Genomic DNA, 23,594 nt, shown 5'->3' on the forward strand with positions numbered 1-23,594 from the left:
TTCCATAAAAGGGTTAAATCAGACTGTTACCAGACCACTCCACTGGTCCTAGAGAGAGCATGTTCTCGGGGTATTATTTTATACATTTTCACTGTAGGAATTTGGAGGAATAGTTTGGTAAAATTCAGAAAAAAAATTTCTGTGTGTGTGTGTGTGTTCGGAATAGTAACATTTCAAATTTCCCTAAAAATTATGGTTAAATACGATTGCAGTGTTACCAGGGAGCCAAGTGCAGTCTTTAAAACCCTTTTTCTTAGATACAATGTGCATTTAAATTAAATTATAATTGTTTTCTGAATTTTACCGTACTATTCCTCCAAATTCCTACAGTACAAAGTTATGAGAATTATACCCAGGGAAACTGAAGATATGTACTTCAAGACTGCAGTGGACAGTTTCTGGTAAATTATCTGGTAACATTTTGACTTAACCCATTATTAGCACTCAATTTTGCAATATGTGCAAATTAAACATAATATTTTAGTGAATTTTGCAATGCTATTACTCCAAATTCCTACAGTAAAAATGATTCTCTGGGTGCTCTAGAACATGTTCTTCAAGACTGCATTGGAATAGTCTGGTAACAGTATGATTTAACCCTTTAATATCACTCAAACTTTGCCATATATGTTAATTATGAGATTTGAAATGATATTTCTCCAAATTACTACAGTAAAAACGTATAAACGTTCTTTTAGCTCGCACACGTTCTACCGTAAACCGCGATATAGACGCGCACAAGAAAACCTAGTGTAGATGGCGTGACTGCGTTTTCGGGACGTGCAGATGGCGTGACCGCGGTCTTTCTGCCCGGTGTCTTAACACTTTATGGTTTAAATATTTTACTTTTTTTTTACATATTTTGCTCTGAATAGATTTTAAGTATTTTACATTTTATGAGATTCACACTTTTATTTATACCATGTTTTATTCTATAAAACCGTATTATTTAATTTTAATTGGTTAAAAAAGACAGGAACGTGTGTTAAAGAGATAAATAATGTTTGGGAACATGACTTGGGAATGATACATTAAAAATTCTCATTGTCACTCATAGTGTCAACACATAAGTTCTCCCAATGCCTCGCCATTTTATCACCTTTATAACTCATTAGCATTAGCCAGGTTAAAATATGTCACATTTGCATCATTTCTCCCAGCTGTTTTAGCCTTGTTTCAATTATGCTAATATTATACACACTTAAGGGCACATGAGTTAACTTTGTCCAAGGCCTCGAGAGCTTTCATGAACTGTGTTCGCCCTGTTAATCCACACAGAAATTTCACCCAGTGACAACTGTCCAGTTGCACTTTTTATACTTCAGTGGTCTCATAAATAAATAGAATAAATACATAAATGCGTTTTTTTAAATATTAGAATATTTTAAAGTGGACTAGATTTGTTTTCACCTTTATGATTTATTTATTTCATAATTGCACTAACGATGATACCAAATAAAGAATAAACAGTAAACTACTGCAACCCTGAAATGGATAAATCAATGAAAGACCAAGTTAACTAATTAAAAAGTAAGCAAAGAAAAGTGGAAGAAAAACTTAGCAACTATGTTACACATGGGTATCTTGAACACTGCTCTGTTGCTCAAAGTGTGTTCTGACGCCCTCAAGCGGACAAACAGGCAAGCCATATATGTGGACAATAGACTGTAAATGTATAACCACACATTCACACACACCTAGTAACACGTTCATTCTCACACATAGACACGGTCACCCAGTCACCCACACACACATCTGTAGAAAATTTCACACAGCCTTTTACATCTGCAGTCCTCAAAGCCCAGGAGGTTCTTAGTAACACGTCTCTGGATGTAACACATGATCAGACTAGGGACAATTTAACACAGCCACACACCACACTCCTCACAGTCACCCGGAGGAAACCCCCACACAGACACAGGGAGAACACACCACACTCCTCACAGACAGTCACCCGGAGGAAACCCACGCAGACACAGGGAGAACACACCACACTCCTCACAGACAGTCACCCGGAGGAAACCCACGCAGACACAGGGAGAACACACCACACTCCTCACAGACAGTCACCCGGAGGAAACCCGCACACAGACACAGGGAGAACACACCACACTCCTCACAGACAGTCACCCGGAGGAAACCTACGCAGACACAGGGAGAACACACCACACTCCTCACAGACAGTCACCCGGAGGAAACCCACACAGACACAGAGAGAACACACCACACTCCTCACAGACAGTCACCCGGAGGAAACCCACGCAGACACAGGGAGAACACACCACACTCCTCACAGACAGTCACCCGGAGGAAACCCACGCAGACACAGGGAGAACACACCACACTCCTCACAGACAGTCACCCGGAGGAAACCCACGCAGACACAGGGAGAACACACCACACTCCTCACAGACAGTCACCCGGAGGAAACCCGCACACAGACACAGGGAGAACACACCACACTCCTCACAGACAGTCACCCGGAGGAAACCTACGCAGACACAGGGAGAACACACCACACTCCTCACAGACAGTCACCCGGAGGAAACCCACACAGACACAGGGAGAACACACCACACTCCTCACAGACAGTCACCCGGAGGAAACCCACGCAGACACAGGGAGAACACACCACACTCCTCACAGACAGTCACCCGGAGGAAACCCACGCAGACACAGGGAGAACACACCACACTCCTCACAGACAGTGACCTGAGGAGAGGTTCCCACCCAGGACCCCGAGACCCTGCAGCTGTGTGACAGAGACACTCTCCACCATAAAATTAGGACAATAAAATAATGTATAAAACACTTACTGTAAAAAAATCTTTATTATTTAAAGTATATAAATCTACAAAGTGGTACTGAATATTCACTCATAAAACTGCTGTATAAAACAAAATGACTGTATTACAAATTGATAAATGCTGTATAAAAGTTTTCACATGCAACTAATGACATTCAGAGCACCTCTACATCACGGCGGAAATCAACACCATGAGGGATATAAGAACTGCTAACATGGTGTGTACAGAGATAAGAAACATAAAAAATTAACCTGTATACAAAAACAAACAAGATAATACATTGTTCATGTTTACAAACACATGAGACAAACTGAATTACAATGAGAGTAAGTACGAGTGATATTTGGGAGATAAGAGATTGCACCTCTGCTTTTAACGGCTAATGTATTTTTTCCCAAAACACACGCGAACGAACACAGCACCAGATTAAAAACATTAGTGCTATGTCACATAAACCAGCTCAGTTTACTTAGGAAAATCTTTAAGGAAACTAAGAAGAAAAAATTCCAGTTATTATTTGTATGTTAGTTTTCCCCTAAAATCCACTTAAAAGCAGTGTCCATCATTTATTTAACTCAGAAAAGCTGTTTTTTAAAATTTTTATTTGTATATTAAACACTGATGTTTAAATAAACTCTGTTCTTATTAGTTGCAATTCATTCAATAACAGCCTTGGCTACAACACCCCTTATAACTTCAGGCATTCATGGGCAGGGCTAAACTGTGGCGGAAAAATATGCAGATATAAGTAAATTAAATTAATTTTGTGACATCCAAAAGTATAAAGAATTCAGAACAGGTTGTTTTTGCAGCTGTTACCATACGGGGACTAGACGTATTGTGAATAAATAGCCTATAATGCTCATGAAAACCCTTTATTAATGCCAAGAAAAGTACCTCATTTATATTATTTGTGTCAAATGTTTTGCAGCTAATGCTACACTTGTCTTAGCAAAGTAATTCTCATCAGATCTTCCACAAATTGAAAGACACAATGGTAATAATAAACACGACATTTAGAAATGAACCTATTAAAATTAAAACACTGCACTGTGTGTGTGTGTGTGTGTGTGTGTTTTATCTTGTTAAAAAACAAAGCTACTTCCAGGTGTTAGCATACAAGCATTAGCTTGCTAATCTAACCATCTCCATGACAACAGTGGAAGAGTCCACCCTGCGGTTTAGTACTGGAGAAAACAACAGAAATTCACTAATAAAACCTTTTATATTCAAACAAGGAAAGATTTAATGTAAAGAGAATCCTAAATAGATAATCTTAAGTAATAACTTCAGTTGGTTTATGAATGCTGGCACTTAAATAACTTTAAACAGACCTGTCATGTACAATACTGAAGTATATCTGAAATTATTTTCACAACCAGATTGTTTTTTTTTTGATCGAAATTCAGTATGTGTCCCAAACCCACAAAACAATTCACATTTTCTTTTAATTGCTTTTATATTTAGCATGTGGCTAACATTTTTATTATATTATTGTTATATCCCGCTAAAATGCTTAAAGCTGCACTGTGTAAGAGTCATTACTGGGTCGAGAGAGAAATACACGTTCGGGTGTTAAGGAGAAGCTCAGCCACGAAAGTTAACTGGGAAATCATAAAAAGGTCATTTGCCATCCGGGAAATACTGGATACATCCATTTATATTGATTTGAAGGCATGTGGGCCCTAAAAGACCAGATGAGGCATCCGATACCCCTGGACAACCTTTGATAACCATGACTGTCCACGTCTAAACCCTCATACCCTGCTGCAAGTCACTCTGTAAAGCCTGAAATAGTCATTCCAGTCAGAGCTGTCAGTTCATATTTGGCAGGAATTTTCTGGACCCTGTCAGAGGTCTTAGTGGATTAACATCACATGCACGGGCTCAAAAACTGGGGTTTGGCTGCTTCCTGTTTCAACATGAACATATTCACAGTAATCAGATAAATCTGTGTGGGGAAAGAAAAAACAGCACAACACACGCTACAAAATGTTCCTCTTCACATTTTATGGAGTTATATATTTCCAATTCCGCAAACTTACATAGTGCAGCTTTAAAAGGTTTAAACTTCACTTTCTGAACGACAAAAAGGCTCAGACAAGTCACTCTGTACTGAAATATAACAATATACAACTTTCTGCAACTTCTGACATCAACTCTGCTAAAAAATATGACGACAGGGAAGCTAGTTAAGTGGTATCTCCCAGCCAATACACCCCAGTTTATGTCCTGTGGGTCTTAAAGTTGGGTTTTGTGGGTTTGATACCTGGATTAGTGACACCCAAGTGGGTGGCAGGTATCAGATAAATGTGGGCAGCCCAGTAAGTCTCTAGGTAAGGGATCCACCTGGGTCTAAAGTGAGGTGTGTCCAATACAAACCAACATTTAACCCATGTACAGAACTCACAGTGCCCAGCTGGGCTGCCCACACGTATGGTTTTTCAGCTGAATTTACTAATATCTGGACTTTCAGAGTATTTTAACAGCTACTCTCCTCAAACAGAACAAAATAAACCATTTCATTGTTCATCAGTTGAACTGTGACTTGAGATTTGTTCTCAATTCTAGACGTTATTTCGCATTAACAGTAAACTTGATGTATTTAAACACTTCCAACCAATTTCCAGAACTCTGAGGTAATTTGAAAACTTCAGGACGTAGCTAAAGTTTCCATATTCAGTTCCTTAACACCTACACGCTTTATATACGACGATAAAAGTGTTTCATCATAAAAAAAGCTGGACTGTGTTAAAACTCCAGCATGGGTAACTCACAAATAAACTAAACAAAGTGTAAACATTTAGCAGAAGTTGAACATTCGTTACTGAGACAGAGCTAGAAACAGAAACGCCAGGTCGCACATCATCGCTGTCCAAAGAAAGCCATGTATTTTGGACTTCTTACCATATGTGAACACATCAGCTGCTGTCATAATGAATTGACAAATTGAAATTCTCCTAAATTAACTCAAATAAAAGCTCTGACTTTATACATGTTTTTGGACAGCAACAATAAACAAAGCAGTCAGAAAGAGCGCCCATATCAGACACACTGCATTCAAAGAGGGATGATCTGATCTGAAACGAGGTGATGCTGTTGAGTTTAAAGGTGTAAAGGCTTTCAGTGGTGATGATACAGTCCTCTCCATATCACTGCTCTCAGACTAAAACCTCACATCTCCAAAAGTGTGGCTTACTGAGGAGAAAACTCAAAGCTCAATGACACTGAATAAAAAAGTAGAAGTAAGTCTGAGCCATTTCCACTGGTCCATCCTCGATGACATTTGTATACACTGTAAAGGGCAGCTGCTAATAAACTACATAAAAGACGATACAAGGTTTTATTCCCAAAATGAAGATATGAGCCTTAAACTTAGAGAATTGAAAGTGTTACTGAAATATGAATGAAAACATCACTAACGTCAAAACGGCTGTTCTGAAAGAGACGTTTCCGACTTGAAGCCTTAGCTCACGTGACCTGTCTGACCCTCAAAAACCTAACTCCCCCGTTTTTTCCTCTTCACAACAAGACAGGTTTGGTGTTTCCTTTGCTGGATCCAAGAGGCTGACGTAGCTACCAATACGGGCAAACTATGGAGACGTTACGAGTAGCCCAAATATGTTCTCAACGGATCATCTCGACTGATAAACAGGAACAACACAGGTCTTCATAAAGCTGTGTTTGGCAGTGTGAAAATTCTCCACAAGAGAGCGCACTTGGCCCTGAAATAGTTACGGTGTGCATTACTGAAATACTGGAGACCCACAGCAGCCATCACACCTACCAGCTTTTTTCAGTGAAGCGTCTTGGTATATTTGAAAATATTTGGCATGTAAACCCATTTATATATTGTGTTATTACTCAATCACAAAAAAATAGTAACATAGTAGTCTCAGCCACAGATGCTCCACCCACTAGTTCACTGAGAGTCTGATATTTTCAGTGCACTGACCTGGCCTCACAGTCAGGATTCTGCCAGTTGCATTCTGATTGGCTCTCTGTACATCCGCGTATATGTACTTCCATGTATTGTTTTGTACTGGCTCTGGTATTGGTCCGACGTGAATCGTATACACTGCCTCCTTCTACACATCAGGCCAAAATAGCATTTTATTTTTGGGTCACATACAACTCTACTGTATTAGCCTCTTAGATCCAGGGCTAAAACTAAAGCAGCAAACCATGTCTTGGGTGATGGAGTGCATTGAAAGGGAGGGAAACAATTTACTCATTAATCTATTCCTTTAAACAAGGCTATACCAAACATTACAGTGATGCATAGGATTGGACTCTTGTTGCTACTAAGATTCAGACGCTTAGGAGCCATGTTCCACTTGTTTTTAAAATGCGTGCAGTTGCTCTGCGTTCTAGATCTGACAGCAACCATCACAAACTTACAGAATAAGATCATGATGTCACTGATCACAATAAATATCACCATTTCATATCGCCCACTCCTAGGGCACTGCAGTGTTTTTCTGCAGATGGAATGAAAAGGCAGAGCTTTGGTGAGCTAGCGAACTCAGGCAAAGAGTGAAGAGAAGCGTGAACAGAGTAGAAATGTCGGACCTAATAAAACGACCCGCTGAAACCTTCTGCTCAGCGACATAAATACTGCATTCGATTAAAACTGGGAAATATGAGAGTAATATAATTATCACCTAAATAATCAATATATGAAATCACATACTAAATAATGGACATATAAATTACAATCCTGTGAGAATATTTCTAAATCTGGTTGGTTTCTCTGCTGTATGAAGTCCTGGGCCAAACCTTGACAATCTGCATAGAGCTCCAGTACGGAAAGCGTTACCGGAGGAAATCAAACCTGCTGCAAAATGCAAGCCATGAAGTGTGTGCAAAGGAATGTGAAGGTTTCACAGGACTAAAACCATGTTTGGTCGATATCATACACACATATGGTCTTTTATCTCAGTTCTGTGGATGCTGAAGGGGAAACTGTGAGCAGTTTGTGTGCAACTGGCAGCCAAACTGTAAATCTGAACAACTCTACTGTGACTAGACGGATGACAGCGGAGCCACACCTCAGATATAAACGCTCCCAGATGCTGAAAGGCTTTAAACATGTCTCAAGAGACATAAGCATTACTCACAGCTGCGTGGGGCGAAGGAAAATCAAAACGAAGCAGAATCTGTAACCCTTACCCTCCTTCTTTTAAAGTAAAAAACGTGCACACGGATAAAGCATGTGCACACAATACATTCAGAACAGAGGCGAGGTCCATACTGCAGGGTAGTGTGTATAATACTGATAACGGTTCAGAAATCAGCACCGATCCAAATGTGTACACTGTTTCCACGAGAATAAAATCAAGCCGCACACCTAAAGAAATGTTCCTTATCGGCTATTAATGTGGTTTGTGATTGCTATGGTGGAGTGGGTGCACTGAGGTTTCAGTGATATTCCAGGTAGTTGCTAGGTATTTTGCTGCTTTTATCCTTGCCTTAGCACTGCAGGTTGATGCTGTGTTTACTGCTTGGCACTATCTGTGAAGTCTATCTGTGTTGCTAAGTAGTTGATATGGTATTCCAGGTAGTTCCTATAGTGTTATAGTGTGCAGTGTGTGAGTGACTGGATGAAAGATTGTGTGAGTGACTGGGTGAAACTCCTCCAGAGGTATAACTGTGTGAATGACTTGGTGAAAGATTGTGTGAATGACTGGGTGAAACCGTCCACAGGTATAAGAGTGTGAGTGACTGGGTGAAACCGTCTAGGGGTGTTAGGGTGTGTGAGTGACTGGGTGAAACCGTCCACAGGTATAAGAGTGTGTGAATGACTGGGTGAAACCGTACCCAGGTATAAGAGTGTGTGAATGACTGGGTGAAACCGTACCCAGGTATAAGAGTGTGTGAATGACTGGGTGAAACCGTCCACAGGTACAAGAGTGTGTGAGTGACTGGGTGAAACCGTCTAGAGGTGTTAGGGTGTGAGAGTGACTGGGTGAAACCGTCCACTGGTATAAGAGTGTGTGAATGACTGGGTGAAACCCCTCCAGAGGTATAACTGTGTGAATGACTTGGTGAAAGAATGTGTGAATGACTGGGTGAAACCGTCCACAGGTACAAGAGTGTGAGTGACTGGGTGAGTGTGTGAAATTGTCCACAGGTGTGAGTGTGAGAGTGACTGGGTGAAAATGTGTAAATGTGTCCACAGGTGTGTGTGTGTGTGTGTGTGTGTGTGTGTGTGTGTGTGTGTGAGAGAGAGAGAGAGAGTGAGTGAGACTAGGTGAGTGTACTACACAAGAACTGAAAGCGCTTTGTGGGTCTAGAAAAGTGCTGTAGAAGTGAGTAAATAATATTTTGCTATAATTGGAACTAATAATACCTGTGTATATGTGTTTACGCCTACTTTATTAACGTGGTTCCAATGTACACATTAGAATGCAGTGAATATAATCGCAGCTTTTTCTAGTGACTTCATCAACTTTAAAAACCTCCTGTGACCAAACCCAGGAGATCTGACCTTGTGGTCAGTACAGGACGTTTAGATCTGTCAGCGTATAAAAACCCAGACTGCTGCTGTTTGGGAGTTTTGGTGAGCTGTATCTGACCCTTGTCCCGATGTCCTTCGCTGCGAGGCGTGCCCCAGCTGCTGGGCTCTTCAGCAGGAGCAGGGCAGTGTGGTGGTGTTGGAGCCACCCAACTGCCCCAGGGCCATGATGAGAATGTCCTTCTTCTCCTTGTAGAAGCGAAGCTCGCGTCCGGCCAGTCTGGCCTCCTCCAGCTCTCTCTCGGTGGCCGCTAGTTCTCGGCTGATGGTCCCGGACACCGTGTGCTCTCGGCTCACCCAGTCCGACGCCATCTGGGTCCGCATGTCATCGTCCAGCGCTCGGTGAGAGTAATGAGCCAGCACCTCCTTCACAGAGGGAAACACAGCGTATCAGCACTGCTGAATCAGGGAGACAGGGTTCGTGTGTCAGTGCAGAGACTTCCATGATGGTCATTATGAGCGTTAGGTATTAATAGTGACAGAAATTACTGTCAGGAGCCTGGCAACATCACACGTTTGACACCTAACAATCATCATTCAACTGATCAGCCATAACCAGTGACCAGCCGATCAGACTCAGAAACTATCTCAGATCGAGAGAAATACAGAAAATCAGCCACAAATGTCAAAAAACCCGCCTACAGCGCTTCTAGTGTTATATGTGTCACTCCACGAGGCTGATGTTATCTTCCTTAATTGATTTTCTGCCCTTCAACCTTAAATGTCATTTTACGTGGAAGACTTTGCTTCTTATTCTTCCTTGATCAAAGGTTTATTTCCACCTTAAATACAAAGTTCATATTGGTGTTTTTCGTCAGCTTCTTATTAAATAATGTGAATACGTACAAAGTGATAGAAATCCCTGCAGTACCTGGTACACTTGTATCTTTTGGTGATTATTTTTTGTTGGAAGGTCCCATTGAACAAAATATTTCTGCATGTTGTCATTAATAATTTTTTAGAAAGAAAAATATCTGCTAAATTTGGAACCAGTGACACACATTCCAAAAAAAATTGGAAACTGGAATCGTACATTAAAACTGCAACTGGTGCGTCTCTAGTTCTTACCTCATCATGAAACTATCAATCACAGCTACAGAAGCGCTGTGTGTGTTCAGAAAAGAAAAAGGAAAAAGAAAAAAAGTGTTTGTAGACTGTCTCTTCTTCAGAAGCAGCCTGAGGTAATGTGTGAACAAGTCAAGAGCATTACACAGACGTTACTAGCTGCCAGCGTCGCCGTATGGAAACGAGAACACTTCTTCTGGAGGAAGAAAAATATTCCTCCTTTCCTTCTTCCACCTCACAGCTGCAATAGCAGTCTCTCTCTCTCTCTCTCTCACACACACACACACACACACACACACACACACACACACACACACACACACACACACACACACACACTCCTCTAACTCTTCATCAGCGGTCAGTTTCTGACCAGAGCCTTGTGTAGTTATATATTTTTGGACCAATCTCGGTCTAGAAGTGACACTTTAATTAATTACAAATAACTGCATTATGTTTTAGTAAATCGCAGTTACATTCCAAACCATAAAGGCCTTTCAGTTTAGCACCCAGTCCTTTTTTAGTGCTGGATGACTGAAATCGACTTTGTATTTATGACTTTCTACAAACAGTATTAAATATTTCCTCAATACCGGGTGTGATTGTGTGTCGAGATGATAACTGACCTGTCGAGAGCACTGTCTCTCTCTCATGGCTTTAAGGCTCCCGTTCCAGTGCAGCAGCTGGAAAACAGTCATCAGCTCCTGGGGAGAGGAGTAACACCGTGGTCAGAGCTGGTACCGAATGACACTAGCTGTGAATGAGCACTTTCTATTAGTCTCAAAATAAACAACACCCTTGATGTGTAATGAGCAAACTCAGTGCTGCTGGAGTTGTTAAACCCTGTGTCCACTCTCTGTCCACTCTGTGAGACACTCCTCCCTCGTTGGTCCACCTTGTAGATGTAGAGTCAGAGACAGTAGCTCATCTGTCGCTGCACAGTGTGTGTCGCTCGTCCTCTAGTCCTTCATCAGTGACACAGGACGCTGTCGGCTGGATGTTTTTGGTTGGTGGACTGTTCTCAGTCCAGACACTGAGGGGTTTAAAAACTCCAGCAGCACTGCTGTGACTGATCCACTCAGTGCAGACACAGTTAAGGCTGGGTGGTGTATATTACAGTCAGCACAGTTGTAGAACAATAGCTACTGATTACTTTTATGGGGCTTGAGCAGTGTCTGTCTGGCTTCAAATGTGAATCTGTAGCTTGATGGTTGCATGTCTTTACTGGACGAATCGAGTGAATCAAACTGAAACAGTGACTCTGTTTGGACCTGTGCTCCTATGATAATAAAGATCAGACCCTCGTACCTGGAACTCCAGCATGGATTTGCCTTTGTTAGACTCCAGCATGAAGCGGAAAGCCCCGATGCCTGTGTTAGGATTATCGGCTTCTTCTCGGTTTCCCTGCAACAGAGACACACTGAAATTACTTGATGATAAGGATTCGAATATTTCCAAAAGGACACTGATTTTGTTCTGATTCTGCTTCGTTTCTGACGTCAAAGGCAGAGACTTTAGATTGGCCCCGCCCCCTCATCTGAGTCTGTCCAATCACAGCGCTGGACTGTGTTTATGTGAGAGCGCAAAGACAAGGTTAAACTCAGCAAAACAGACACAACGAGCGCGGAGAAATAAGAGCACTGAGTAAAAACGGAGAAGAAAGAGAACAGAGTGAAAACGGCTAAAAACCAGAGCTTCTGCTCCTCGCTCCTCACTGCTGTGCACTCGGGGTCGGGGTGAACAGAGAGCGGCTCATTATCATTTAAAGGAACAGGTGCTGAAAGCGGGCGTTCTGAACAGAGCTGTTTACACAGGGGGAGAACACTGCTGTGGGGTTTGGACCAGAGCAGGTCACAGACGTTTCATTAAGAACCACAACTATCTTGTCTAATCTAAACTAGTGAATTCTGGCCAAAAGGCTCTTGGATCTTCATGTTGGGAAAACACACATTTAAAAATGCATTTGTATTATAAAATGCTGCTAAAGTGACACACAACTGCTTCCACCAACAAGAAAATTTAACGTAGCCCAGTCGACCGGAGGAGAAATCAGACTCTGAGGCACGGTCATTTCAGCTGTGCCCACAGACGACAGAATCAGACACAGTGACTCGGGACGTCGTTTACAGGAGGTGGGTGACTCACATTGAAGGAGGCAAGTGCCTCGCACACGCTCTTCTCGATGAACTCGTCCGTGATGCGGCGCGACGGATGCTCGTTAAACACAGAGTTCATCAGAGCGATCTTAGCTGCACTCCGCCTGGCTTCAGCCTTCGTCGGACAAAACTGGAGAGAGATCAGACAGAAATGAGATCAGACAAAACAGGAGAGGGCAGACAAAACTGGAGAGGGATCAGACAGAAAGGAGATCAGACAAAACAGGAGAGGGATCAGACAGAAAGGAGATCAGACAAAACTGGGGTAGAGTGAAGACGGCTGGCTTGTACCTGGAAACTCCCGAAGCAGCTCCCACCCGGCAGACTGACGTAGCAGACGTACGGGGGGCTGTTAGACGGCACCATCTCATACACCACCAGAGCCCCGTTCTTCAGATCGGCTCCACGAGACTGCTTCATCTGCCAGAACTCCTGCAGAGCCTCCACCACGTTCACTGGAACAACACAAACCACAGATCACTGACCTCACCTCACAGCAGTACCACAGCTCAGGTAATCACCACACACTACACCTACACCACGACACAGTCCTTCACTCCCACCACAGACCTGCCCCTCCATGCGTCAGTCACTCTGTTAATCTCCTTATCCATCTATCAATCATTCAGCCTGCGTCAGTCTGTCTGTGAATGGTGATTATCTATCTATCTATCTCCTTCTATTCCTATATTTCATTCTATCATCCATCTCTAACATATCCATTATCTATCTCTTTATCAGCCTGCCTTTATCTGCTTAATTTAGACATATCTATCTATCTATCCCTGTGCTTCACTCCGTCTATCAACTTTGTCACACATCCATCTCTCTCTCTCTCTCTCTCTCTCTCTCTCTTGGACATTCCCTGTTAGAGAATGTAAACACAGATCTCGGCCCCGGGACGAGGAGGAGGTTAACTCGCAGTATTTACCCCGGCCGTATCCCTGCGTGTGTTTGGCGAAGCTCCGGACCACGGCGTCCACGGCCTCCCGCAGCACGGCGGGGTTGGCGGGGCCGGTGGCCGGATTAGAGAACCCGAAGCTCGGCATAGTCATGGAGATATCCGCGGGGCCGGGGCCCGGAGCCCCGAGGCCGGAGAGCAGCAACGGAGGCGGTGGTGGAGTAACTGATGGCCGCAGGGTGCCGCTCAGGGTCCCGCTGAAGCCCGGCGGTATCTGCGGGGAAACGCCGGGGCTCGGAGCTCCAGCAGGCCGCAGAGAGGCGCGCAGAGTCCCGCTGATGACCCCGGGCTGGAGCCGCTGCTGCCGGAGAGACTGCATCGCGCCGCCGCGGACAGATTACAGCCTGGAGCTCGGGTTAAAAACTGTCTGTAGGCGTATTTTACTCTTAAAATCCTTTTTAAAAACTATTAGGGAAAAACAAGCTCGTTCCCACAGGAGAAGAACGCATATAGCCCCGAGTTCCTGTGTTTCAGGAAAAGTCGTTTAGGGATAACGGCGGGCTGCGTCCCATCCCCACTGCTGGTGCCCTAGATAGGGAGCCAACAAACTAGGGGTCGAGTACAGGCGGAAAGAGTGATTTGTGGTTACGTGTTTCAGTGTTTCTTAATAAATGCTCATAATACAGTCATTCTGTTAATTAATTATTTTTTTATTTGTTATTTGTGTCCACACACGGATTCCTATTTTTTCCCTCACAATTTACAAATCTTTTTTTTTTTTTAATTAATTCATTCATCTTCTGTAACTGCGTCATCCTGATCTGAGGTCCAGAACCCTCACTCACACCTTGTGTACAATTCACACACTCACTCATTCACTCAAACACATATGGAGAATTTCACACACTCACTTATTCACTCAAACACATATGGACAATTCACACACTCACTCATTCACTCAAACACATATGGAGAATTTCACACACTCACTCAAACATATAGGGACAAATTCACACACTCACTCATTCACTCAAACACATATGGAGAATTTCACACACCCACTCATTCACTCAAACACATATGGAGAATTTCACACAATCACTTATTCACTCAAACACATATGGACAAATTCACACACTCACTCATTCACTCAAACACATATGGAGAATTTCACACACCCACTCATTCACTCAAACACATATGGAGAATTTCACACACTCACTCAAACATATAGGGACAAATTCACACACTCACTCATTCACTGAAACACATATGGAGAATTTCACACACTCACTCATTCACTCAAACACATATGGAGAATTTCACACACTCACTCATTCACTCAAACACATATGGAGAATTTCACACTCACTCATTCACTCAAACACATGGAGAATTTCACACACTCACTCAAACACATAGGGACAAATTCACACACTCACTCATTCACTCAAACACATGGACAATTTCACACACTCACTCATTCACTCAAACACATAGGGACAAATTCACACACTCACTCATTCACTCAAACACATATGGAGAATTTCACACACTCACTCGTTCACTCAAACACATATGGACAATTTCACACACTCACTTATTCACTCAAACACATAGGGAGAATTCCACGCACTCACTCGTTCACTCAAACACATATGGACAATTTCACTCACTCACTTATTCACTCAAACACATAGGGAGAATTTCACACACTCACTCATTCACTCAAACACATATTGACAATTTCACACACTCACTCATTCACTCAAACACATAGGGACAATTTCACACACTCACTCATTCACTCAAACACATAGGGACAATTTCACACACTCACTCATTCACTCAAACACATAGGGAGAATTTCACACACTCACTCATTCACTCAAACACATAGGGACAATTTCACACACTCACTCATTCACTCAAACACATAGGGAGAATTTCACACACTCACTCATTCACTCAAACACATAGGGACAATTTCACACACTCACTCATTCACTCAAACACATAGGGACAATTTCACACACTCACTCATTCACTCAAACACATAGGGAGAATTTCACACACTCACTCATTCACTCAAACACATAGGGAGAATTTCACACACTCACTCATTCACTCAAACACATAGGGACAATTTCACACACTCACTCATTCACTCAAACACATAGGGACAATTTCACACACTCACTCATTCACTCAAACACATAGGGAGAATTTCACACACTCACTCATTCACTCAAACACATAGGGACAATTTCACACACTCACTCATTCACTCAAACACATATTGACAATTTCACACACTCACTCATTCACTCAAACACATAGGGACAATTTCACACACTCACTCATTCACTCAAACACATAGGGACAATTTCACACACACACTCATTCACTCAAACACATATGGAGAATTTCACACACCCACTCATTCACTCAAACACATATGGAGAATTTCACACACTCACTCAAACATATAGGGACAAATTCACACACTCACTCATTCACTGAAACACATATGGAGAATTTCACACACTCACTCATTCACTCAAACACATATGGAGAATTTCACACACTCACTCATTCACTCAAACACATATGGAGAATTTCACACTCACTCATTCACTCAAACACATGGAGAATTTCACACACTCACTCAAACACATAGGGACAAATTCACACACTCACTCATTCACTCAAACACATGGACAATTTCACACACTCACTCATTCACTCAAACACATAGGGACAAATTCACACACTCACTCATTCACTCAAACACATATGGAGAATTTCACACACTCACTCGTTCACTCAAACACATATGGACAATTTCACACACTCACTTATTCACTCAAACACATAGGGAGAATTCCACGCACTCACTCGTTCACTCAAACACATATGGACAATTTCACTCACTCACTCATTCACTCAAACACATATTGACAATTTCACACACTCACTCATTCACTCAAACACATAGGGACAATTTCACACACTCACTCATTCACTCAAACACATAGGGACAATTTCACACACTCACTCATTCACTCAAACACATAGGGACAATTTCACACACACACTCATTCACTCAAACACATAAGGACAATTTCACACACTCACCCCAGTCACTTACACACACAACCACTCATACATTCACGTGTTTGGACTGTGGGAGGAAGCCAGGTCACCCGGAGGAGTAACAGAAAGAACAGTCCACAATCCTCACAGACAGTGACCCGAGGTTGGGCAGGAGCTAAGTGACAGCATCACCACCTGCAAAAAGCCTATCCTAAAAGATACATGGCTTTTTACAATGTTTTGCAGGAGAACACCAACAGCCAATGTCAGCTAAAAGACACTGGTGCTGGTTAGCATCGTGCACCTAGAGAGAGGGACGACGGGCTTTTGGACTCCCAGGACATCTCCTGATGACGTGTACAATTTAGGAAAAATGAGAATGATTTATAAATTGTGGGAACAAATTAAGAACTTGTGGTCATTGAAATGGTGATTAAGTATTTGTTTCAATTAATGATTATTATTAGGTTTTAAAACAGGAATTTACTTGTGATAAATAAAGTTTTTGTACTGAACAGTACTCATTTTTTGATCACGGGGGGATGGTTTAATTTTTTTTAAACTTAGTTTTTCTTGAAGTTTTTAAGATAAACACATAGTATTTCTTATTGTGTAATAACTATAAGGGAAAATATGAGGGGGGGGGGGGGTAAAAGTGGCAGTGCTTGTTACATATTCCATAATTCACAGTTCAGCATCGCCGTCTCTAAAAGTGGGTAAGCTGTATTTTTAGTTGTGAATGTCACAGACTGCACCTTTAATGTAAAAGAGAGCGCAGTGGTGGAGCTTCACAGAGCCGCAGACTGAGGGCAGTACTGTGATAAACAGCCGGAGAACTCAAACAGAGCAAGAAACAGAGGAGTGTATTCACATGGTGGGAAAGAGGAGGTGTATATTGAGATTTATTTGATGTCTAAGCTGCAGTGATGAGGAGTTAATGTGTTATTATTCAGTAAACTGTTTGTAATATCCCGGCTGTAGTTGTTAGTGTCTGTAATGGCGTCTTTGGGCTTGGGTCGGTTTGTCCTTCAGCTGCGGAGTCTCTCTCTCTCCGCACAAAAGGTAAAACATCACTTTATTTATCACTAAAACCCGGTTAAACTCTGATTGAATTAGGTTAAAGGTTAAAGCTTCGTAGATTTAGTTTATTTGGCTCAGTATCGCCTAGCTTCATATTCTAATTCTCAATTCCACCTTAAATGCCATAGTAACTATATGTCCATTTAAGGTGGAACGGAGAGGACGACGTGAATGTTACATTTCTGTTTAAACTTGTTAAACTCCACTAGAAGGGTTCGTTTAAATTTATCAGTTTGTAGCTACATTCAAAGTAACACGGTTATATATTATAACTCTGACCAACTTTTACATTTAAAGGGATATGTCTTACTGGTTAACATATAAATCAGATTGTTCCACCTTAAATGCAACAGTAACTGCAGTGACAATTAAGGTGGAATAGAGAATTCCAGGAAGAAGCCGTTTTGTTTTCATTCATATTCTGCTCCACAAAATAGTGTTGGTATAATTTGTTAGTCTCTGTTGCTTTTAAAAATCTAGTCATCTTACAATTTTAAACACATTTTAATGCAAATATGGAAATAATGTTTTCATTTATTTGGATATTTAAACCAAATTAATTGTTTTAAAGCACATATATCAAACATTGTAACGTATATTGGTTTGTTATAACCACATTATACTGCTGCACTGTCATGAAATTATTCATTCATATTAATCTGCATCGTTATTTTATGCTAATGACAATAAATAATAGAGATTAACTTATTCTAGTAATAAACAATTTTTTGTTTTGTGATCTGAAAGTTGTAAACAGGCACTTGTGAACTGCTGCTGGTGTGTGCTCAATTTATTCTCAATTACACAGCAGTAGCAGCGCCCCTTGTGGGGAATTGTCTGACTGCTAAATAGGCATGAGTGAGTGATCACTTATAAATGTAATAGTCAGATGTGAAACAGTTCATGGGGCTGGCTAGTAAACATGTTTTTATTGTCATTGAACAGAAGTACAACAAAAAAATATAGTAAAATCACGAGGAGTATTTATTATTATCTGTTTGTTTATTTTTGCCTGAAGGTTTACTCTGGCTATTTTTGCTACTTGTAAGGAACTAGACAAAAAACGATCCAGAATCTCAGATAAAGATTGACTGATAGAATAGAATAGAATGGATATATTAATATATTAATTGATAAGTTCTCTGTGTTTTCCCTGTTTTTTTGTCAGAACACAGTTGTTGTGGAGCGATGGTGGCAGGTTCCTCTGTCGAAGGAAGGTAAACCCCCGAGGCTCTACGGCCGGAGACACAGAATCTATCGCTTAGTGGAGGACACCAAGCACAAATCTCAGGAGAAAATGGAGCTCATCCTCACACAGACGGTGCCCAGTGAGTATCAGCTCACTTTATATGTCACTGACCTTCATCATCATTCATCCATGTGAACTGTTTATTAGATACAGTACGAGGGGCCGTTTTATGGCGTTTGTGGAGAGTTTGTGTATTTACTGTACACTGGCTGTTTCCATTTACACAGTTAGGATTGACTCACCTCTCAACCAGTCAACTTCCCACCAGGTAAAGGACTAACTCAGACAGTCCCACACCGTGCCCCAAGATATAATTTATAAATGCCTCAAGTGTTCATCCACTACAGTTCTGCCAAGAAAGTTAAACGACGTAGGGATAAGAGGCAGCAACGAAACAAGCAGAACATGGAGCATTTAGTTTTTTTTTTTTTTTTTTTTTTGCTTTTAGTAGAATCATATTTACAGCCTCTGTATGTATCTGTGCTTGTCTCTCTCTCACACACACACAAATACACTCTTCTATTAATTTATTCACTGTTTTACGTTGTTTGTTGTGTGTCTGATTGAACAGAGCTTGGCGGTCGGGGGGACACGGTGTTTGTGAAGAAGTCAGTGGGTCGCAACAAGCTCCTGCCTCAGGGTTTAGCTGTGTATCCGTCTCCTGAAAATAAACAGATGTTCACTGAAGAGAGAAGGGTGGGTCCCGTCTGCGAATTAATAAAAAAAAGCAACAAATGAAGGGGTGTATCTTGGGTTTTAATCTGTTTTTCTGTGCTCTCTCAGATACTGCGTGAGGGAAATCGGGAAGACAGGATACAGACCCGGACCGGAGAACTGGTGAGGCCCTGGATTAGAGCACGCTTCATTACTGCCTTAGCAACCGTATCATAACATTCGTAACATAGCAAGCGTAGATAAACACATCAGACAGACGAGCGGCCATGTGTCTTACTTTAAAGGCTTGAAGGATTTGATGTTGTTGTGTTACATTGTAGTTTTGCAGTTATTATAAAGGTTAAGTACATGAACTGAAACTCAGTGTTACTGCGTTAACATTAAAGATACTCTGCAGAGTCTGTGTTTACCTCAGTGTTATAGTCAGTAGAATTTACCAGTTCCAGAAATCAAACTGCGCAGTATAGCCAGGAGTTCAAGTCTCTCGAGCACTGGACTTGTCGTTTATGGTCAGTTTTCTCATTGGTGCCCGCTGTGCTCTGCACTTGCCTTTTAACCCTTGTGTTGTCTTGCGGGTCAAAAGTGACCCACTACCATGTTTAGCTGTAGAAAAAATACCTTAAACTATCTTTTTCCAACTTGAAATTTTATGACTTTTCCTAAAGAGACCCCTTCATTAGAAAAAATGATACTTTGTTTTTGTTTATGTTTCCATGTGAGCTGTACACCACTAGGGTACAAAGATTGTCTTATGGGTCATTTTTGACCAGTGAATTATAAAAGCATTTAAACACCAGAAAAAAGTTCAAAGGCCACACACAAATTCTCTCTTATACACACACACACACACAAGAAAACACATAACATAACATAACATAACACATAAGAAACTCCGGCCTAATAACACATGATCAGTTCTTAGGTCGGAGTTTCTTTGATGGGACCCTGTATCAAAGTACCCCAGTTGGTTGCTTGCTGAAGCCATGAATAGACATTTCAGTGCCCAACAGGTCCTGGATGAGATATTTTCAGGAGCTCTGGAGGAACAAGAGAATGAAGATGTATCTGAAGAGGAAGATGGGGAGGAATGCAACCCAGAGGATGATGCATCTTCAGATGAAGAAGAAGAGGAAATCCGTCACGCTGACAGAGAGACTTTTTTGTCAAAGAACGGCAAAATTGCATGGTCCTCATCAAATTCAGACAGCAACCAGGGAAGAACAGCAGCATCAAACATCATAAGGATGACTCCAGGCCCAACAAGGTATTCGGCTGCCCATGTCCAAGACATTTTATCCACCTTTCTCCTGGAGAAAACTGGAAAAAAATGGATGAGATTGACCTGCGTGGCTACATAGGGCTTTTGATGGCAGGAGATCAACCCAACCTGGATGTCAGGGAAGATAAACAAGAGAAGGATGTTCCTTGAGCAGTTGGGAAAGGCTCTTGTCACCCCATGTATTGAGAGAAGGGAGCGCCTGCCCCGCACAGAAGCCTCTGCAGCCATTGTGGAAGCTGTTCAGGGAGTTGCATCTTGTCCTGATCCACCTGAGTCTGCAGCTGGGTCACTCAAAAGAAAAAGGTGCCAGTTCTGCCCCTGGAAGAAGGACTGCAAGACAAAAGCTGTGTGCTGCACATGTGAGAAATACATCTGCAAAGCCCATTCTCATGTTCGCACATACTGTCCTACATGTGCTAAATAGAGTTTATGTTGAATATTGTTCACAAAATCAAGCAACATTTTGCTGTTTTGTTAGTGTTATGAGAGAAATATTTTTATAATTCACTTCCTAAAAAAATATAAAATAAAAACTGTTGACAAAAAAGTTCCAGATTGTTGACTGTCTTTTCCCTTTCAATATAATTAATTCAGAAGTAATAACTTCACATTTATATTATAGCAATAATAAACCTCTACTGTGTAAAAGAAAACTGTTGTGACAGTGTAATCTTTTTCACTGGTGATCTTCTTGTATTGTGTAATAAGCTTTGGTAGGGCGGGTCATTTTTGACCCATAGGACAAGTGGAGTAAACAGAATGTTAAGATCGCACAAGGGTTAAATCTGAGTTGCGCCCTCTAGTGGAGGTACCGATTAGCATCCACTCCAACATAAAGGACATATGTGGGGGCAGGGAGGTTACATTATTTTCATACAGAAAGAGGGCAGAAACCTACCTTAATTTTCCTGTTAGAAATTGTGTTTACGTTCTCTAAGCAGCGTTGTGTGTGGTTTTTTTAGACACTGGAGTTCTTGAAGAAATCTAAACTTGAAATCGGAATTCCCTCCTCCGACTCGTTTCAACTCACCAAAGAAATCGTTTGTCGGAGTTTTCTACGAACAGTAAGATTTACACTCAACATCACCTTAAATACATACAACACAGAATACAGACTGACACTTCTTACAGTTTTATAGATTCATTTGAATTAAAGATTAGACTTTGATGTTATTTTCATGTTAAAATGTACATGCACAAGGCAGTAACAGCATTCACTATCTTCCTTAAACAGGACAAACTGATTATTACATCAAACTGTGTCTTGTTGATTTATTGATGCAAAGCACCACATAACTCACCTTTAGTAGGAACAGAGTTCTCCACAAGGGGGCACCATTAGTACTAGAATAGTATTTGATGTTTTCTAAGAGCTGTGATGCGCACCAGTGACGCTGAGTCCTTGTTTCTCTGTAATTTCTCTCTTCCCAAAGCTGGGTGTGGTCGTGCCGCCTCAAGCTCTGAAGCTGCCGGAGGAGCCAATCACAGAGCTCGGAGATTACTGGTGTGAAGTCACGGTGAGTGAAAATAAATCATTATTACAATTTCATTGCATTCGCATCCAGTGAATATTAAGATTTCCTAAATTTCCACTTTTTCCCCTAAAAATCCCATCATTTTGATACACCCTTCGTTTCAGGGAAGTCGTAAGTTTTTATCGCCAGAAGAAAACATGTCATAAAGATAAAGCAACACTCGGTATGATATGTTTTTTGTGCCCCTGGGCTCCCCCTACTTTTGCAAGGTGTAATTTGCTTTTAGAGCACAGTCCTTGAATCAAAGGGGAGGGTGGAAGGGGCAGGTTGATTTCTTACCCTCCTCCTAAAGTTACATAGTGCAGTTTCTGCAGTGGTGCTCCTGGAGTAGCATCAACAGAGGATCTATTTTCAGAAGCTGCCATATTAATATAAAAATTACTACCTATTGTTGCTTTAAATGGGCAGTAGGGTGGTTCAGCAGGTTAGTGTCACACTCACACAGCTCCAAAAACACACGTTGGTGTGGATTGGTGGATTGGTGACTGAAAAGTGTCCGTAGATGAGTGTATCATCCTTTGAAGGACTGCCGCCCGCTCCAGGATGTGCTTCCAGTGGTTCCGTGTAGGCTCCGGACCCACCACGACCCTGAACGGGATGAGGGTTACAGACAATAAATGATTGACTGAATGTTGCTTTAAAGGCTGTCTGTCATTTTTTAGCGGTGTGTAGGTCATGGACATTGCTGCTGTTTTACCCCAAAAACAAAGCAATGACCCGTTTTTCAGTAGCTCGGCAAATCAAATTTGACAGGACTCATCAGAAGTGTCCAAACTTTTGCAGATGACTGTGCAGCTTTAGTCTGTTATTGTTATTGAAAGTGTGTGTGTTTCAGGTGAATGGTGTGGACACGGCGCGAGTTCCTCTGACCCTGGAGACGTTTATGGAGCCGAGACAAAAGAAGCTGCTCAAAAAACTACAGGAACAACAGTCACCTGCACCAGAGGAAGAATAACTCACATCAGAGTTACAGAGATCTGCTCAAGAGAAACGTTTGTACATCTTTACACTCTATTAAACTGAACTGCCTAGTTTGGTCAACTCTGGCTTCTTTATTCCTCGTTATATTACTGTCCCGATTACACAGACGAGCGCCATGAAAACAGTTTATTAAACTCTGGCCTCCCGTTTACATCAAGAACGTGTTTAAGGTCATGACTGAAAACGCCACTGTCTCTGTTCTCACGTGAACGATGGTAAACTGATATTTTGATAAACACTGAGGTCACACGGC

At 41.7% G+C, this 23,594-nt stretch overlaps 2 protein-coding genes across 2 annotated transcripts; one reads left to right on the forward strand and one right to left on the reverse strand.

Moving 5' to 3' along the window:
* Window positions 1-2,864: 2,864 nt before the first annotated feature.
* lix1l (limb and CNS expressed 1 like) lies at window positions 2,865-13,984 on the reverse strand. The gene is made up of 6 exons (XM_066674546.1): window positions 13,477-13,984; window positions 12,837-13,000; window positions 12,535-12,675; window positions 11,698-11,793; window positions 11,016-11,093; window positions 2,865-9,690 (listed from the first exon to the last, which is right to left on the reverse strand). The coding sequence occupies exons 1-6, from the start codon at window positions 13,823-13,825 to the stop codon at window positions 9,436-9,438; spliced, it is 1,083 nt and encodes a 360-aa protein (XP_066530643.1). The 5' UTR covers window positions 13,826-13,984; the 3' UTR covers window positions 2,865-9,435.
* Window positions 13,985-17,310: 3,326 nt separating this feature from the next.
* mrpl9 (mitochondrial ribosomal protein L9) lies at window positions 17,311-23,401 on the forward strand. The gene is made up of 7 exons (XM_066675684.1): window positions 17,311-17,604; window positions 18,791-18,950; window positions 19,443-19,567; window positions 19,655-19,708; window positions 21,788-21,889; window positions 22,259-22,342; window positions 23,196-23,401. Exons 1-7 carry the CDS (start codon window positions 17,539-17,541, stop codon window positions 23,313-23,315), a joined length of 711 nt encoding a protein of 236 aa, XP_066531781.1. The 5' UTR covers window positions 17,311-17,538; the 3' UTR covers window positions 23,316-23,401.
* The last annotated feature ends 193 nt before the right edge of the window (window positions 23,402-23,594 follow it).

Source organism: Hoplias malabaricus, chromosome 6 (genome assembly GCF_029633855.1).
Source record: "Hoplias malabaricus isolate fHopMal1 chromosome 6, fHopMal1.hap1, whole genome shotgun sequence".
NCBI lineage: Eukaryota > Metazoa > Chordata > Actinopteri > Characiformes > Erythrinidae > Hoplias > Hoplias malabaricus.

What these genes read in the sequence shown, in the direction of transcription:
- lix1l (XM_066674546.1), bottom strand. Translation starts at nt 13,825, where the DNA reads ATGCAGTCTCTCCGGCAGCAGCGGCTCCAGCCCGGGGTCATCAGCGGG. An exon ending in GCTGCTTCGGGAGTTTCCAG is followed by an intron (nt 12,676 to 12,836) that starts GTACAAGCCAGC and finishes ATCTCTCTCCAG; the next exon opens with TTTTGTCCGACGAAGGCTGA. An exon ending in AATCCATGCTGGAGTTCCAG is followed by an intron (nt 11,094 to 11,697) that starts GTACGAGGGTCT and finishes TCCTCTCCCCAG; the next exon opens with GAGCTGATGACTGTTTTCCA.
- mrpl9 (XM_066675684.1), top strand. Translation starts at nt 17,539, where the DNA reads ATGGCGTCTTTGGGCTTGGGTCGGTTTGTCCTTCAGCTGCGGAGTCTC. An exon ending in CCTCACACAGACGGTGCCCA is followed by an intron (nt 18,951 to 19,442) that starts GTGAGTATCAGC and finishes CTGATTGAACAG; the next exon opens with AGCTTGGCGGTCGGGGGGAC. An exon ending in TGTTCACTGAAGAGAGAAGG is followed by an intron (nt 19,568 to 19,654) that starts GTGGGTCCCGTC and finishes GTGCTCTCTCAG; the next exon opens with ATACTGCGTGAGGGAAATCG.